Genomic DNA, 17,476 nt, shown 5'->3' on the forward strand with positions numbered 1-17,476 from the left:
TGACTGTTAGAAATTTATCTTTGAGAAGACCCTCTCTCACCTGTGACTCTGGGTCCATCGTGGTATGTTTTCTGATAGCCTCCTTAAGATGTTTTAGAAAGGTAAGGGGATTTTTTAGGGTGTTGCTGTAAAGCAAAGTTGTTATTTTACATTGACATCTGACGGAGAGCAGGTCTCTAAACTGTTCTGGGCCTCAGTTTCCTCACTTGAAGAATGAGGGATCTGGTCTAAGTTAAACTACTTTCTTCCACTATGAGATGGCTGAAGTGACCTTAATGCCATTTATCTTTTTTACCATTTTTTGATTTAGCAATGCTGAGGAATTGAACCCAGGGCTTTGCACATGCTGGGCAGACATTTTTCACTGAGCTACTTCCTCAGCCCCCAATTTTTTTTTTAGCTGTGTTGGATTTGAATTCAGGGCTTTATGCCTGCAAAGTAGCACTCTACTGCTTGAGTTATGTCATTAGTCCCTTTCAGTGTGGATCAGTTAAGGGGACTGTCTGTGCCCCTGTAGGTACTTGTATTTTATTTCCTCATTTCTAGGTATCACTAGTATTGGGGATTATTGTAAATGATAATCATTTTTAACCTGAGTGGCCTGGGCCAGAACCCATTGTTTTTCTAATGAGAAAGAGTCTGGTCTAGTAGAAGCATAATATCTTTTTATGTCAATTGAAAGGTTTGGATCACAGAGATAAAGGCTTGAATATATTTGCCTGGGCATCAGTACAGCTGTCCAGATGTTTTTAAATTTTCCTTAGATCTGATAGCTGGAAGGGGACATAGACTCGCCCTCTTCCTACCATTACCTGTTGAAGGGGGAAGCACCCATTAGGACGTTTTGAATATTGGAGTGGCTTAGAAGGTAGGGCAGAGGGTGCAGCAGTAGGGGTGGGCCTTGTCATTGAGAAGGAGCTTTTTTGGTCCTCCTTTCCATGTTTATCCTGTGGCTTACAAAGAATGGCCAGCGTTTGAGTATCTAAATAGTAATTGTGGAGCCAATTTGAGAGGAAAGAAAATTTGTATGGGGACCTCAGTTTACTTTTTTTCTTTTATAGAAAAGGTCTAATTGGAGTATGGTATTGTAATTTAAGAAACCCTGTGAAGGCCACTTCTCTTGGTCACCCAAGGCATATTGAGGCCAGGCCTCAGTACAAAGCTTTTGACATCTACAAGCCAGAAGACTGGAAGGTGCAGATCCCATCTAGAAAGAATAAGATGTTAGGATCCTGCCCTTTAGCTAACATCAGGCAGCCTCTTTAATAAAGGCTACCTTTTTAATAAAGGAATAGATTATGTGTAAAGTTAGAGAAGGGTATTCAGAGGGCATTTTGGGCCAATAACAGTACCATATGGGACAACTAGTGTTAATATTTGGAGGGAAAAATTTATGTTGAGGCCGAAAGTATAGGAAATTTTAAATGAGAAGTTTAGAGACCACAGTAATGTGTTATTTTGGGGACTATAACCTTGAGTTAACAATTGGCTTATAAGGGCTGGTTCTGGTGCTAGGTGTGAGGTGGGGCTAGGAGCAGGGCTTGTGCAAGGTGCCACTCGCTCCATACACACCCAGGACAAGCGAACCTGTCTGCCTAGTCCTGATCCTGCGGCCCATCGCCCCTCCCCCCTTCCTGTGTACTCTGCGTGCGTTTATTCTAGGGGAAGTGGCGGCAGGCTGCAGCCATCGCCATGTGTGTCTGGTGGCCCAGGATGTGCTGGGTTCTCTCTATGGATTTTATTGGCTATGGCAGGCGTTTTTGCTGTGTCCAGGAGCTGACATCCTGTGCACCAGCATGCCTGTTTGTTTTCCCTCCTCCCCTTGTGGGGGCGGAGTTAGGGTGTGAGCATGGCAGTTGCAGTTTTTTGTAAGAGCTTTTGTAAAGCAGCTGATTTAAAGTTACTTTAGATTGAGAAGCCTGGCAAACTAGTTGGAATAACTTAAGTCATAAGGTACCATGTTACAAGTTTTTCATGGGAGGCAGGGTCTCAGTAAGCCCAGGGAGGGGAAGGCAGACAGAGACAAAGGACGTACAGTGAGACCATGGAGGAAGCAGAAAAGGTGTCTTGACATCTTAGGTAAGGGAGGGGAAGGCAGAGCCTGGAGGCATGACACACACCTGAGGGATTAGCCATCACCTGTGCCTCTCGGTTGCTCCCATTGACTGCTACTGAACACTTTCAGCAACATGAAACCTCCATTTTCCGATTGCTGTCTCAGGAAAAAAGGGCATTAGATGGCAGGGAGGGGAAGAGAAGCAGTCATCAGATGCCATAATCAAACAGGACTCTGCCAATGTAGCATGAGGTGTACATGAATAAATCCCAGGCTTGGTCTCAGCCCACAGGAAGGGAGCATGAGCTCCCCAGAGCCGGAATCACCTTGAGGCCAGAGTTGGCAAGGAGTAGCTTGTTTAACTCCATGACGGGGAAAGTCCTTCAGGAAGATAGGAAGAGACAAGCAGCATGAGCAGCACAAGAAGTCTGCTTACATGGGGAAGGAGGAGGTTTGGGAGAGGATTTGGTTTGTTGGCAGAGTCGAAGGAAGGGAAGGTTTTAGACTCAGGGATGTTAATTGGAGTTTTTATGGCCAGAAGGACTTGGACAGGGGAGCAAGAGGTGCAGAGAGAAGGCTTAGAGCAGAGGTAAGAGAAGGCCTGGACATAGGTGATCTCCTTTTATGTTTCCATGCGTTCACAGAAGATGTAGAGATCCCTGAGAATGTGTTTTGAGTCATTATCCAACTGGTATTGTGGCCAAGCCTGATTGGAAAGAAAAATTAGTTTTTGGGCTTTGAGATTAGGTGAGAGCTGTAAGGGCTTGAGGTTGGCCAGTAGGCAGCCCAGAGGAGTGTCGGAGGGAATTTTGGAAGGCCCAGTCCCCATGGTGAGGCCCTGTCCGAGGAAGAATATGGTGGGCGTCCCCAAGATATTGCTTTCCTGGATGAAACAGAAGGGAACGTCTTCACTGAGAGGATTGTCCATGCCCCAGGAACCTGGTTCCTGGGGTGAGTGAGCCAGGACCTAGTACTAGGATTTTCGACCAACCGAGAGAGAGAAAGAACCACGACTCTTGGCGCGGCAGCACAAGGGAACTCACCAAGGGAGGACAGAGGAAATTAACTGGTGGTGGGCGAGTAATGGGAACTCACTGGCCTTGAGGAGGTTCCCTGTGAGTGACAGTGGCGATGGCGGCATTAGTCTGGGGTCAGGGGTCCCAGGAAAGCAGCTCAGATCCCAGTAAGTTCATTCAGGCTTAAGGAAATCAGCTCCCGCCTACGTGGCTTTGGCAGGCCAGTATAATCCCCTGGACAGGCACCCCTATATAGGGGATGTCTGCCTTCTGCCCAAAGTAGGCTTAGGAGTGCAGTGTATATCGGGAGGGCCTGAATTTACTGATTGGGAGAGCAAGATCAATGCTGGAAGCTCACCTGGATCCGAGTCATGGCACCAAAATGTGAGGAAAACACCACACATTGCACACAAAGGAGGCTCACAAGAGGAATCTCATGTCCAAAAGTTTAATAAGCAGGCTGGCTGGCCAAGAAGAAAAAATGGCACAGCAGCTTTTCTTGGCAGGTCTGGCCTTAAGTAGCATTTGGGAGCAAGCAAGGGCTAGGGACAGGCAAAGGGAGGTGGCAGGAGATAAGGGACAGTGGGGCTTTGTTCTTCAAGGGGTAAGACCAGCTGCTGAAGCAAGGTCTAGGGGCAGGCAAAGGACAGTGGTGGGAGATCAGGGACAGTGGGCTTTGTTCTGCAAGGGATGAAACCAGCTGCAGCTCAGGCTGCAGAATGGTGGCAAGGGGTAGTTCTTATCACTTACTATGTTTTACATACTGTAAAATCTTACCCCAATCCTATGAGGAAGGAATCCACCATTCTCGTCCCTATTTTGCAAACAAGGTAACTGAATCACTTAGCAACTTGGAAGATGGAGGCTGGAGGATCTCAAGTACAAGGCCATACCAGGTATAAAGTTAGCAAGACCCTGTGTCAAAACAAAAGTGCTGATGGCATGGCTCAAATGGTACAGCATACAAGTAGGAGCCTCTGGGTTCAGTCCCCAATATGGCAGGAAAAAAAAAAACCTGAGGCATGGATAGGTCAAGTAACTGGTGCAAGGTCATACAGCTACTTCAAGGCAAGAGACTTTGGATCCACAGTCTGGATCCAGGCACATAGTCTTTTTTTTTTCTTTTATTATTCATATGTGCATACAGGGCTTGGTTCATTTCTCCCCCCTGCCCCCACCCCCTCCCTTACCACCCACTTCACCCCCTCCCTCTCCCCCCCACCCCCTCAATACCCAGCAGAAACTATTTTGCCCTTATTTCTAATTTTGTTGTAGAGAGAATATAAGCAATAACAGGAAGGGACAAGGTTTTTGCTGGTTGAGATAAGGATAGCTATACAGGGTATTGACTCACATTGATTTCCTGTGCGTGGGTGTTACCTTCTAGGTTAATTCTTTTTGATCTAACCTTTTCTCTAATACCCGTTTCCCTTTTCCTATTGGCCTCAGTTGCATTTAAGGTATCTGCTTTAGTTTCTCTGCATTAAGGGCAACAAATGCTAGCTAATTTTTCTAGGTGTCTTACCTATCCTCACAGGCACATAGTCTTCACTGCTATACTCTTCCCTGATTTGGAAAATGAGGCTCAGGCCCCACCCCAACAATTCCACCTTCCGAAAGGGTAAGGGTCCTCACCCAAGTCAGTTTGCTGCTCTGCAAAGTGGGGTACACACACGCACTCCCTACCCCACTGGTCTTTGCTCAGCCAGTGATTATAATCCACTGTCCCCAAGAAATAAATAAGCCTTGGCTGCTCTTCCAAATCACCCTTTGTGGAGTGGCTCCTGTGTAAAGCAGCTTCATAAATTAAAGCTGCCCATGGAAAAGAATTGCCTTTATACTTCTGTTTCCCATGCTGTCATGCAATCTAGGCTAAACCAAGGTTACTACCTGGATCTGCAGTTGACCTTAATACTCTTTGTTTATCTTTTTAAATAAATTTTTATTGGAATATATTCATGATGGGGGTTGTTTCATAGTGACCATTCCTACCAGACTTATATTGTGCATTAGTTACATTGCCCCCATCGTCTCTGCCCCTCAACCCCCTTCCCACTCCACTTAAAGCAATCACAAGAGGTTTTCTCCATCTACCATATACCATCACCTTAATCTCCTTCCTTCCACCTTCATCCTCTTAGAAGAAATGAGAGATCAAGTATGGTGGCTCACGTCTGTAATCCTAGCCACTCAGGAGTCAGAGATCATGAGGATCACTGTTCAAGGCCAGTCTGAGAAAAAAGTCTGTGAGCTCCATTACAACCAATAAAAAGCTGGGCATGATGGCAGATACCTGTCATCCATGATCCAGGCCTCTCAAGCCATAAATGCAAGACCCTATTAAAAAAATTCCTAAAGCAAAAAGAGCTGGTGGAGTGACTCAAGTGGAAGAGTGCCTACTTGGAAGCACAAGGCCCTGAGTTCAAACCCCAGTACCAACCCCTGCCCTAAAAGAGAAAGAAGTAAAAGGAAGTTCTGGGACAGACCAGGGAAAGGTTATTCCTTTCAAAATTTCAATGTTTATTTTCTGAATATGTAACACATTCACGTGGTTCTAAAATCAAAAGATACAGAAGGCTGTGTGATGAAAAATCCCCTAGTCACCCAGAATCACTGGTGTTACCAGTTACTTATTTATCTTTTTTATTTTAATTATTTGTTTATTTATTTTGGCAGTGCTTTACCACTTGAGCCACACCCCCAGCTCTTTAAGAGCTTTATATATATATTTTTGCTTTTTTTGATAGTGTCTCATTAACTGTCTTCAAACCCTGATCCTCCTGTTGCCTCTTCCTGAGTAGCTGGGATTGCAATCATGTCCCACCATGCCCAGTTATCAGTTACGTGTATACCTTAAATACCTTTATATCTATGAGCCAGCACTGCCCAGTGGAACTTTTTTATTTTTTGGTGGGGGGCAGTGCTGGGAATGGAACCCAACCCAGGGCCTTGCACCTGGTAGGCAAGTGCTGTACCACCAAGCTACACTTCCAGCCTGATTTTTCTGCAACCACAGAAATATTATCTCTGCTGTGCTGTATAGTAACCGCTGGCCTCATGGGGCTTTATTTGGATCATTTGAAATGTAGCTCTCATGACTAAGTAACTGGGTTTTTTAAATTTAAGTAACTGAAATTTAAACATACTTGTGTGGCTAATGGCTTTTGCAATGGGTAACACAGTGTTATATACAGGTACAGGTAATTTGCATTTCTATATTTTTAAACTTATCCTTCCCACCTGCCCCACACATACACAAACTTCTACCACTACCACTTAGCAAAGTAGCCTTATTTTGCACACTCTTTTATATCTTGCCTTATATTTGGTAGAGGGCCAGATGTCAGTATCTTTTGTTCTTCTGCTGGGGCTGGCCAGATCCCCTAATAAAACTCCTGCCACCTCCTGGCTGGCTACTGGGTACCACATGGGGGAAGAGGGCTGCAGCTGCTATGCAGCTATTGAGATGTACTCAGTTCCCATGTGGGGTTCAGAATCTCCCCTTGCTCATTCTCAGATAGACCTGATATCCCCAAGACCCGCACCCCTTTCTGCCTTACCCTGTTTATAGACTGAACCTCTGGTCACAGGGGAGAGACACCGAGGCTAGAGGGAGAGGATTTCAAGATCAACTCCCCTCACCTGATTTCTTGGAACTTTCCCTCCCTGCCTGTATTGCTCAACTCTTAGGAGTACTCTGCTGTTGGTTCTTACTATCCCTCACCTGCTCACTTATGGTTCATGTATCTTTGTGAGTTAGGATAGGATAGGTGTCAACTTGTTCATCTACTTCTAGAGTTTTGTGTCTGTTAGCTTTCTTATCACCCTTCTTTTTGGGTGGTGGAGGAAGGAAGCCATTTTCTACAGGTAGGCTTGAGTTTCAGGAGAGGGTGAAGTTAGAGAGGGGATTCAGTCCATCACCTTTATGCAGTTTCACCTGGCTTTTTTTTTTCACTGCTATAATCCTAGTTACACAGGAGGCAGAGATGGAAGGATCACAGTTCAAAGCCAGCTTAGGCAAAAAAATAAGTTAGCAAGACCGATCTCAGAATAAAACAAACAAAAACCAAACCAAACCAAAACTGGGTGTGGTGGAGCACACCTGTAATCCCAGCTATGTAGGAGGTGGTGGTAGAAAAATCACAATCCAAGGTCAGCCAGGGCAAAAGTGTGAGACCCTATCTAAAAAAAAAAAAAACTGAAACAAAAGGGCTGGGGACATGGCTGAAGTGGCTGAGCACCTACCTGGTAAGCATGAAGCCTGAGTTCAAACCCAGTATTACCAAAAAAAAATATTGAAAGAGTTCTGTATCGTTAATATGTTAATAATACAATAAAGGGTTCTTTGTTGTCATCTTAACACCAGGCTAAGCAATGACTAGATTTTCTTTTCACTTTCTAGCAGTCTTCTGAAGGAGGGTGCATTTCCTCTTTCAATGTACAAGGAAAAAGGTTTGTTTAGCTCACAGCTCTGGAGGTACCAGTCCGGCACTGGTGGCCCCATTGCTTTGGGCCTCTGGCAAGGGAGGCAAACCGTGGTGGGAGCACATGGCAGAGAAAGCTCCTCACCTCATGAGGCAGAGAGCAGAGAGACACTTTGAGGACAGGTGAGGTTCCATGATCTTTCCTGGTCACCCCTCAGTGACCTAAGGACCTCCTATAAGGTTCCACTTGAACTCTGCATTTAACACATGGGCCTTTGTCGGGGAGTGGCCTTTGGGCCTGCTGATATTCAAACTGTAGCAGAGGTTGCTTTGGAAAACCAAGTTACCCACACTTCCTGAGCTGGAGATTTTAGGAGCAGGTCAGACAAGAGAGTGTGCCCCATAGTCATAAGGCACAGTTGGTAGGGAAGACTGTGTGACTACTTTACCTAGGGAGGTGTTAAGACCTTTTTATAACCTTCCCTGTGGCAGTGATGACCTGCAGTAGAATCCAGTCACATTTTCACTATCTTGTTTGTGCAGGCTCCCAGGTATATGAAAGTAGTCTGGGCAGACAGAAAACTTGCCTAGAAAATGTCTTCTGTTGTGTATGTTCTCTGCCTTCGGAGAAAGGTAAACATTGGTCCTAGGGTGCTTCTTTTCAGAGTACTCAATGTTATACTGGCATGATCTTTTTTTTTTTTTTTTTTTTGCCGGTAATGAAGTTTGAACTCAAGGCCTCATGCTTGCTAGGTAGGCACTCTACCTCTTGAGCCATGCTGCCAGTTCTGGGCATGATCTTGATGGAGGGCAATTTAGCAGTGGGCATCAAATGACAAAAGCACTCACCCTTTGACTCACCATCCCACTGCTGGCAATTTCTCTGCAGACATTTTCAAACAGCTGTGGAATACTTACACACAAGGTTAACCATCATGATTTGTGACAGCAGCAGGTAGGAAATTTCCAAAGTGTCATAGTGGGTAATGCTTATAGAATTGTGGTACATCCATCCATAAAATACTATGAACCACTAAAAGAGAATGAGGACAGTTCTAGGAACTAATCTAGGAAGATGTTTTTTGATTCAGTTTTTTGTTTGTTTGTTTGCTTATTTGTTTGTTTGAGATAAGGTCTTGCCAAGTCACCCACGCTTGTCTGGAACTGACAATGTAGTCCACTTTGTCCTTGAACTCATGGCCTTGGCCTCCCGTGCTGGAATTATAGGTTTCTTAAGTGCATTTTTTAGTTAAAAAAAAGTGAGTTTCAAAACAGTACACACCATATGCTGTGTTGTGTATAAAATGAAGAAAATAAGAATTGTAGGTGTTAGCCAGGTGTGGTGGCACAAGCCTGGAATCCCAGCATTTGGGAGGCTGAGACAGGAAGATTACCAAGTTTAAGTATAGCCTGGACTACATAGTGAGTTTGAAGCTCACCTGGGCTATATATTAGGACCCTGTCTCAAACGAAAAAGAATTATAGATGTGTTTGATTATATTCTCATTATAAAACAATTGCGAGGCACTGGTGGCTCACACCTGTATTCCTAGCTACTCAGAAGGCAGAGATCAAGAGGACTACCTGGAGCCAACCCAGGCAAATAGTTCATAAGACCCTATCTCGAACAAAACCCATCACAAAAATGGGCTGGTAGAGTGGCTCAAGGTGAAGGCCTGAGTTCAAATCCCAGCACTGCAAAAAAAATGCCAAGAAATATGGATGGAGTAGGACAAGTGAGTGGGGGATAGAAGACACAAGCAGACTTTTTGTGTATCTTGTCACTATTTGACTGTCAGACCACATGAACTTCCATACATTCAAATCACTTAACTTTTAAAAGAAGACGAAAAGTGAGCACCCATTTCTTTCTCTCTTGAAAGGACACATTAGGGCGTGAGTGACAACCAACTCTCCATTCCCAATGGCTTAACTTATTCATGTTTACTTCTTGGCCACCTTGAGAAGAACAGGGGTGACTGCTTATCTGTCCATCAGAAACCCCAGAGTACAGGCAGCCGATATCAACATAATTACTGTATCTGTCAGGGTTGTTAAGGCCTCTGCCTGGAAATGCCATCCTGAGGTTACTGACCCTCATATTTCATTGGCCAGAGGAAGTCACTTAACCCTGACTCCCTGCAAGGGGTGTGGAAAGTGCCCAGGAAGGGGAGAACTGCAATCACTTGGCAAAGGGCAAAAGGCGTTATAGGAGTTGTGTCACCAAGGTCCTCTCAAAGCCCCCTCTGAACATGGGGTCACATTCATCCTGCTCTGAAGATACACAGAGAACACCTCATGATGTTCAGATTCAGCTGGTCTATTTCTAGCTCCTGATGGAAACATTCCCCACACTGTAAAGCCTACTTTTGCATCAGACCAGCCATCTGTGGGAGGACACAGGGACAGCTGCCAACTTGATTGTATTTGTACTGATATGTCTTAAAAGCTTTGCATGCATTCTGGCTGCCCATTCATGGCTGTAGGACATTGAATACAGTATGAATGGGTAATCTGTAAATGGGGGTGATAATAAACATTACCTTGTAGGGTTGTTAGGTGAAGGTTAAGTGTGTGTGTGTGTGTGTGTGTGTGTGTGTATAGAAATGAGAGAGAGAGAGAGAGAGAGAGAGAGAGAGAGAGAGAGAGAAAGAGAGATAGTACCCAGAAAGTCAGAAGTCCATCTTTAGCTTTTGTTTTTATTCCCTCAATTTTTTGTAAATTTATTCATCACCAAATATCCTGTGTTGTTTCCTTCATTGGGAGATCCTGGTAGTGATATGTTGAGGTCTCTCCATCTGTTATATCTCTGTCTCCCTGTCTATATGTCTGTCTCTCTCTCTCTTGCCCTGGGATTTGAACTCAGGGCTTTGCCCTTGCTAAGCAGGTATTCTATCACTTGTGCCTAGATTCCATACCTCAATTTTTTTTCTTGAGGATAGAGTGGAGTATGGTATCACTCTGACCAAGTGAAGAAGGAAGGATGTACTCACACATAGGCAGAGGTGTAGGTGGACAGCACTGAGAGCTGAGGTTCCCCATGCTAGCATTTATAGGATTGGCTATCTCTGGTAGATGCATTCCTCTGCTACCACCTTGTGCCCAGAGATGCCACCACATTCCCTGAGGTCCTTAAAGACTGCTTTGCGTCTCAATCTCCCCATTCAAAAAATGGGGGAGTGATAATTTTACAGTGTCTGTTTTTCTTTGTGCTGCCCAGCTGAAACCAGTGCTGACTGTCCCATTGCTCATGGAGACTTGGCCAGCCTGCCTTTGTCCCTTTCTCTCCTCAAGGCCTCACATGGTATCAGGCACTCAGTGAGTGCCCAGTAAATGTTTGTTTGATGAACACGTGTTCATCAGTCATGTGCAAGAGATGCTTATATGCCCTTCTCTAGGGAGAAAACCCAAGATTAGAAATGAGTGTTTTCTTTAAGAGTGGAAGTCAGCTTCTAATTGGCTAAGTTGGCTAGTTTTGGGAAAATCTTAAGACACATACATTTTTCTGTTTACTTTTCTCTCTCTTTTTTCTTTTTTTTTTTTCTAGTACTGAAGTTTGAACTCTGGGCTTTGCACTTGTTAGGCAGGTGCCATGTCTCCACTTGAACCATGTCTAAAAGGGTTAGCCCTTTTTGCTCTGGTTATTTTGGAGATAAGATCTCACTTTCTGCCCAGGCCAGCCTGGACTGTGATCCTCCTATTTTATGCTTCCCACCCTTGCTGGGATGACAGGCACACACCATGACAACCAGCTTTTTCCCATTAAGATGGAGTCTCACTGACTTTTTTTTGCCTGGGCTGGCTTGGAACCTTGATTCTCCCAGTCTTAGCCTCCCAAGTAGCTAGGATCACAGGAATGAGCCACTGGTGCCTGGCTTATCTACTTTTCTCTTAGTCCTGACTTCCACAGACAAATGGATATGAACTTACCTAATTCTATAGAATGTATAGTTTTTAAAACCCATGTGGCTTTTGTATTTTAAGTTAGTTCCTAGATCAACATTGTCCAATAGAACTTTCTGTTACAGATCGTGTTGACCAGAAGACTAGCAGGACAGCCACTAGCCCATGTCACTGTTAAGCACTGGAAATATGGCTCATATGACTAAGGAACTGGATTTTTATATTTTATATATCTTAAATTTTTAATTGAAATATAAACAGATACTTGCAGCCAGTGATTACCATATAGAGTAGGTCTAGATTAAACATCTGTTGAGTAAATTAAATAATAGTATAAAAATCAGTGATGGTTGAAAAGAATTGTAGGGGTGTTACAACTCATACAATGATAACTTACTAGTTTTTTTCATAAAATACATTGGATTTCGTTTTTCTTTTTCAGTGGAACTGGGAATTGAACTCAGGGCCTGGCACTTGCTAGGCAGGCTTTCTGCCACTTGAGCCACATTTCCAGCTTCTAGTCTGCTTTTTCTAATAGGGTCTCTTTTTTTCTTCTTAACATTTTTATTAGCATATCTTGTGATATTTCCACAAATACTTACAATGTACCTGTGTTAGGTTCATCCCCACCATTATTCTCTCTCACCCCTTTCCCCCTACTTACAATGACTTTGGCAGTTTTAATATTCTCTCTTCATACATGTATATAAAGTACATCAACCATATTCACTCTTCTTTGCCTTCTCTCTTCACCCTTCTTCTCTTACCAGTACACTCCTCCTGCTAATGGGAACTGTTTGACATTCTGTCCTTCATTATTTAAGTGTCTGTTCATTGTTCAAAGGGGTTTCCCCTCAGATACGATCTTGCACTTTTTCCTGGCTTTTCTTCAAATCATCATCCTCCTATCAATCACAGATTACACCCATACACCACCACACCTGGTGAATCTCAGTGCTTTTGGGATGATGAATATATGATTTCAGGGTTTGGAAAGCAGTTTCCTTCCTCTGTTTGTATTCTACCACACCTTTTATTTGACAGATGTTTTTGGAATCTGAGCACAATGCAGTGCTTTTTAAATTGTTCTCCAGGATCAGGTTGGATTATGGCAGAGTGCTTTGTTGAGAGATTTGTGATTAAACCAGATCCAAATCCTGTTTCCATGGGTGAGCTCTTTCAGAGACTGGTTGAGGGAGCCCTTGCGCTGGCCCAGTTCCTTTAGGGGGAGGAGGTCTTTGAGCAGAGAGGATCATTTTGTGGTTAGTTAACTCTTGGAGAGCATTTACCACTTGTTGAGTGGGTAACCATGGTAATGTTATTTGTGCCCACATTGTTGTAGATGCACTAATGCATTTCATCTTTCCAATCACATGGACTCCTAGGATCATCACTCTACAAGTGATACTGAGGTTAGGGAAGCCACTCAGCCAGGAAGTGGGTCTCCAGGATCACACACCAGGCAGTGGTCCTCAGAGGCTTGAGTGGTCCTTGGAGGTTAAGGAGGAAACTGTGGCATAGAGTGATAAAATCTAGCGGTTAGGAAGTGTTGGGGACGGGACTTCAATCTGGATGAACTGCTTCTGCGATATGGTCTTTACCATAAGACCAGTGATCTTCAAACTTGAGCCATGGGAACTCCTGGGGACTTACCAAAGTACAATCCAGATCCCACCCCCACATTTTCAGTCCCAGCAGGACTGGGGTGAATCCAAAGAATGTGCGTGTTTCTCAATAGCTGCTGGTGGTGTTAGTCCAAGGACCAGCTTGGAACCACTGCCCTAGACTGCTGGTGGTTTCCCAGCAGAGGAAACTGCGACTCATTGAGGCTAAGTGTTGTGTGTGCAAGTAGCACACTGTTGTAAGGTTGTGGTGACGGGATCTCAAACCCAGGCAACTGGGCTTCAGAGTCTGAGATTTTAACTATTGCCCTGTCCTGCCTCCCACCGATCAAAAGAATAAATGCACACAAATGAATGAATGGATTCTCTTTTCCCCAGAGGAAGACGCATAGGTGAAGGAACTAAGCCCGGTGACTTGTGGCATTCCCTGATCTCTTTCTTTGCCTTTCTGCCCGCACCCGCAGGTGAAGCTGGTGTTCGTAGAGGACCAAGCGATGGTAGAGACTGTGTTTTTCCTGACGTCTCGCACCAGGGCACTGCTGAGGCGCTTCCCGCGCATACTCCTGGTGGACCGGCTGCCGGGGTTGCAGGGCGCACTGGACCTGCTGACCGTGCTGTGCGTGGATAGCTCGGGCCGCGCGCGCCAGGCTGCCTGCTGTGTGTCGCGCCCTGGCACGCCGAGCTTACTGCGGTTCGTGCTGGTCTCGCTGCTGCAGAGCGCGCCCGATGTCAAGGGCCGCGTGCGCTGCCTCACCGCCGGACCCGAAGTGGCCGCGCAGCTGCGGGCGGTGCGCCAGCTGCTGCCCTGCGCCCGCGTGCAAATCTGCCGCGCTCAGGGCCTGGAGACGCTGTTCAGCAAAGCTCAGGAGCTGGGTGGCGCCAGCCATGAGGACCCGGGACTTTGGCCGCTCCTGTGCCGTCTGGCCGGCGCGTCCTCCTATGCTACCTATATCGAGGCTCTGGCTGAGCTGCGTTCCCAGGCCCCATCCGCCTTCGTCAAGTACTTTGAGCACAACTGGGCGCCCCGCCATGACATGTGGGTGCGTTTCCGAGCTTATGAAGCATCCCGAGACCTGGACGCTTGTGCCCTGGTGCGTGGCTACCGCAGGCGACTGCTGCGTCGCCTCAGCCCCTCGCACAGCGTGGCGCAGTGCCTTCGTGATCTGGTGGCCATGCAGTGGGCGGATGCAGCTGGGGAGGCAACCTCTGAGGGTGCTGATGGTGATGGGATGTCTCAGAACAGTGAGCTGAGAAGTGGAGTCCAGGGGAAGGAGAAGATAAGGGGTGTGGACATCAGCGACCAGGGAAGGCCTCAGCTAGAAAGCGAGAAAGGGAGGGGATTGGAGACAAGAGATTGGCGAGGAGTCCAGCTGGAGAACCAGGTGAGGGGGCTGGAACGGTGTATCTGGAAAGCGGCCCAGGTGGAGAAAGAGCAATTGCGAGGGCCAGAGATCAGAGACGGGAGGGGACGCCAGTTGGAGGATGGAAAGATTGGGGTGCTGGAAACCACAGACCGCAGGGGAACCCAGTTTGAGTCTGAGAAGACCAGGAGTCTGGAAGGAAGCCCCTGGAGGGGTGTGCAGTTGCAAGAGGAAAGAGCAAGTGAATTAAAACCTCCAGACTGTATGGAAACAGAGAAGGGCCTGGATGTCAGAAAGTGGAGGGGGACCCATTTGGAGAAGCCCTTAGAGGTGGTCCCTGAGAACAGAGGCCAACGGGGGCCCCAGTGGGGAAATGAGGGGCAGAGAGGGACAAAGTTTGTAGAGAAGAAAGGAGGGAGCTTGGGGATCAAAAGGAGTCGAGGCCTGGAGGACATTGTTGTAGTCCAGTTGGGGGACACAAAGGTTGCAAGTACAGCAAATGGAGATGGAGGAGGAACTCGGTCTTTGGTCCCCAAGAACAGAGCAGGACAAGCAATGGAATGGGCAGACAAAGGAGCAAGGTGTCAGCGGCTGGGAAATGGAGTGCTGTGTGCCACCCGCATGGGGACAGTGTTAGAAGGCAATCCAGAATGTGCAGTGACAAGGTGTGAGCCCCTAGCTGTAGGGGAGGCCCTGCAGGAAGGAGGTGAAGCAGAAGGTCCAAGGGACCCAAAGAGGGTTTTCCACCCCTCTGGAGAAGAGGAGGTGGACTGGGAGCCGCTGGCCAAATTCCGAGCAGCCTGTGGGCCAGAACTGGCAGATCTGGTGGCGGAGGAGTTGACCTTTGCCAGGCAGCATGGGACCCAGGGTTTCCACTGGACTGGAGCTGGCTTTGCTCTCAAGGATGGCACCTCAGACTTCTTTATGGATGGGGCCCTGACACACTGCAGCTGTTCAATCCATGCTGCTCGCCGTCTGCCCTGTCGGCACCTCTTTGCAGCACGCCTCCTCACGGGTGCAGCCTTGTTCCACATGGACCTGCTCAGGGATTGCTGGGGGAGAGCCCAAGAACCATGACTTTCCACATCCCTGCCTGCCACCCTCCAATCAGAGGGCAGGAGGGTATTTTTTTGATCCCAAAGATAACAGGGCTGAGGCCAATGGGGGCCACCTAATCCCTCTGGTCTCCTTCCAGGTCGTCAGGGACTTCATCTCTCAGCAGTTTGTCTCTCTGCACCCAAGGGGAAGCTGACCATGGTCTCTAAGGTCCTAGAGCCAAAGCTGTAGAAACTGCTGATGATCAGGGTTCATTTAGAGAGCTTCCCCAAGGAGAAGAAATGTGTGATGAGAGGTGTAGACAGGGTCCAGCCAAAGCAGAAACTAGGAAACAGGCAGGGCTGGAAACAAGACAAGGGGAGACAGATTGGTAGTCAGAAAAGACATCAGGAATGGGGGGAGGGGTACTAGCAGGAGTGGGCTGATCAGCCTAGGGAGTATAAGGGTAAAAGAAGAGAAAAAGGGTTGAATAAGAAGACAGGTGAAGGAAAGGAAAGGGGGAAAAGATAGAAGGGGAGAAGAGAGGTCAGGAGCAGAGGCAGAAATGGAGAAGAAATGAAACACAGTAGAATGGGGAAGGGAAGAAGGAGACAAGGGAATTTTAAAAGGTGATAGAAGATGGGCAGAGAAGAAATAAGAGAGAAGTGACTTTGGTATTTCTCCAAGAGCTGGGGATTGGCCTCCCTTCCCAGTTCTGGGAGTTATTCCTGGAAGTTTGAGAGAGGGCACTGGGAATCTAGTGCCCTCTCCTAGAGCGGGGAGGGGGAGAGAACTGCTTAAACTACTGTGTGTTAAGATTGGAATAAAACAGTATTATTTTGGTTTTCTGTGCTGAGTGCTTCTAGGGGAGGGTGGGAGGCCCGGATCCAGAGGAAAACAAGATGGCCAGGTATCCCTTTGTGTTTTCTTTTAGCAAGGCCCTGGGGCCAGATGGATGGAGGAGCTACAATTAATCTATCTCCAAGGCAACACAGACCTCATCCTCCCTCATTCAGTGTGCAACAGTGGCAACTTGCAGCCATCCATTGACCCTGACCTCAACTAGCACATGCCCTTCTTCCCTTCAGTGACTAGTTTGAGAATGTGACTGGGACCCAGTCCTGGCCATGAGTCTTCTCAGGTTGGGTGGAGCTTCTAATAAAGATTCTCTCACTCTTAGGATGTTCCTGAATAAGAAGTTCAAGTCTAGGCCTGTTTACAACCCCCTTGGACCAACGAGATGAGAGATGAAGAAAATGTGGATCTTTGCTTGGCTTGGTGGAACTCTTTGGATTTGCTCTACCATGGGTCTTCTGAAATGAGATAACTACGTGATTTAAGGAAGCTCAAGTTGAAGTTTCTGTGGTCACAGTTGCTAAGGGTACTTAGGTCTATAGTGGGCTACACAATTCAGGTTGAGGTGCTCAGCATTTCTCAAATTTTAACAGACATAAAAGGGCACCTTGTTGAGGTACAGAGTTGGATAGAGTAGGTCTGCAAGGGGCATGAATTTCTAGCAAATTCTCTGATGATGCGTTCCCAATGGATTGTGGGGCACACTTGGAATAGCAATAAAAGAGTTTTAAGGTAAAATAAAATTCAGTGTTTGAAGTCATAGATGTAAAAGGCATTAACTGCAGCCTGAATGCAGGGACCCAACAATGCCAAGTTTCTCCTCTCATTATTCTGTTCTTTGTATGATAGATTCCTTCCAGAAAAAGGCCTCTATTGGCTGAGAAAAATAGCTACTACTCAAAGCCCTTGTTTCAGATGCTCATGCTTTGATCCCAAAAGAGCTACCAGTATCCATATACATATAGCAAACCTCAAGGAAGAAACTGATAGGGCTTACTAAGCATATCCGGTAGCCATGGCAACAATAATGCTGTGTTAGCATAAGCATTTCTTGCCTATGTGTCTTGAGTCATGTGGGGGAAGGCTGAGCCCTTGCTTTTCAAAATTTGGTCCACAGAACACCATCACTAACACTCCCTGGGAGCTTGTTAGGAATACAGAGCAGGAAGAGGTTTATGGTCAGTAAAGCAGGCAAGGGAAGGTG

General features: G+C 46.4%; 1 protein-coding gene across 4 annotated transcripts in view; it reads left to right on the top strand.

Moving 5' to 3' along the window:
• Positions 1 to 17,205, top strand: part of Zswim9 (zinc finger SWIM-type containing 9) — a 30,819-nt gene extending 13,614 nt beyond the window's left edge. For 3 of the 4 annotated variants that reach the window (XM_074057864.1, XM_074057863.1, XM_020181265.2), the window contains one exon: positions 13,486 to 16,261. In XM_074057864.1, the coding sequence (XP_073913965.1) occupies positions 13,486 to 15,459 (1,974 nt within the window). In that variant the 3' untranslated portion in view covers positions 15,460 to 16,261. Of the gene's footprint in view, positions 1 to 13,485; positions 16,262 to 16,597 lie in introns of those variants that run through there. The other variant, XM_074057865.1, reaches the window with a different exon arrangement.
• Positions 17,206 to 17,476: the final 271 nt, after the last annotated feature.

This window comes from Castor canadensis, chromosome 16 (assembly GCF_047511655.1).
Source record: "Castor canadensis chromosome 16, mCasCan1.hap1v2, whole genome shotgun sequence".
Classification (NCBI taxonomy): domain Eukaryota; kingdom Metazoa; phylum Chordata; class Mammalia; order Rodentia; family Castoridae; genus Castor; species Castor canadensis.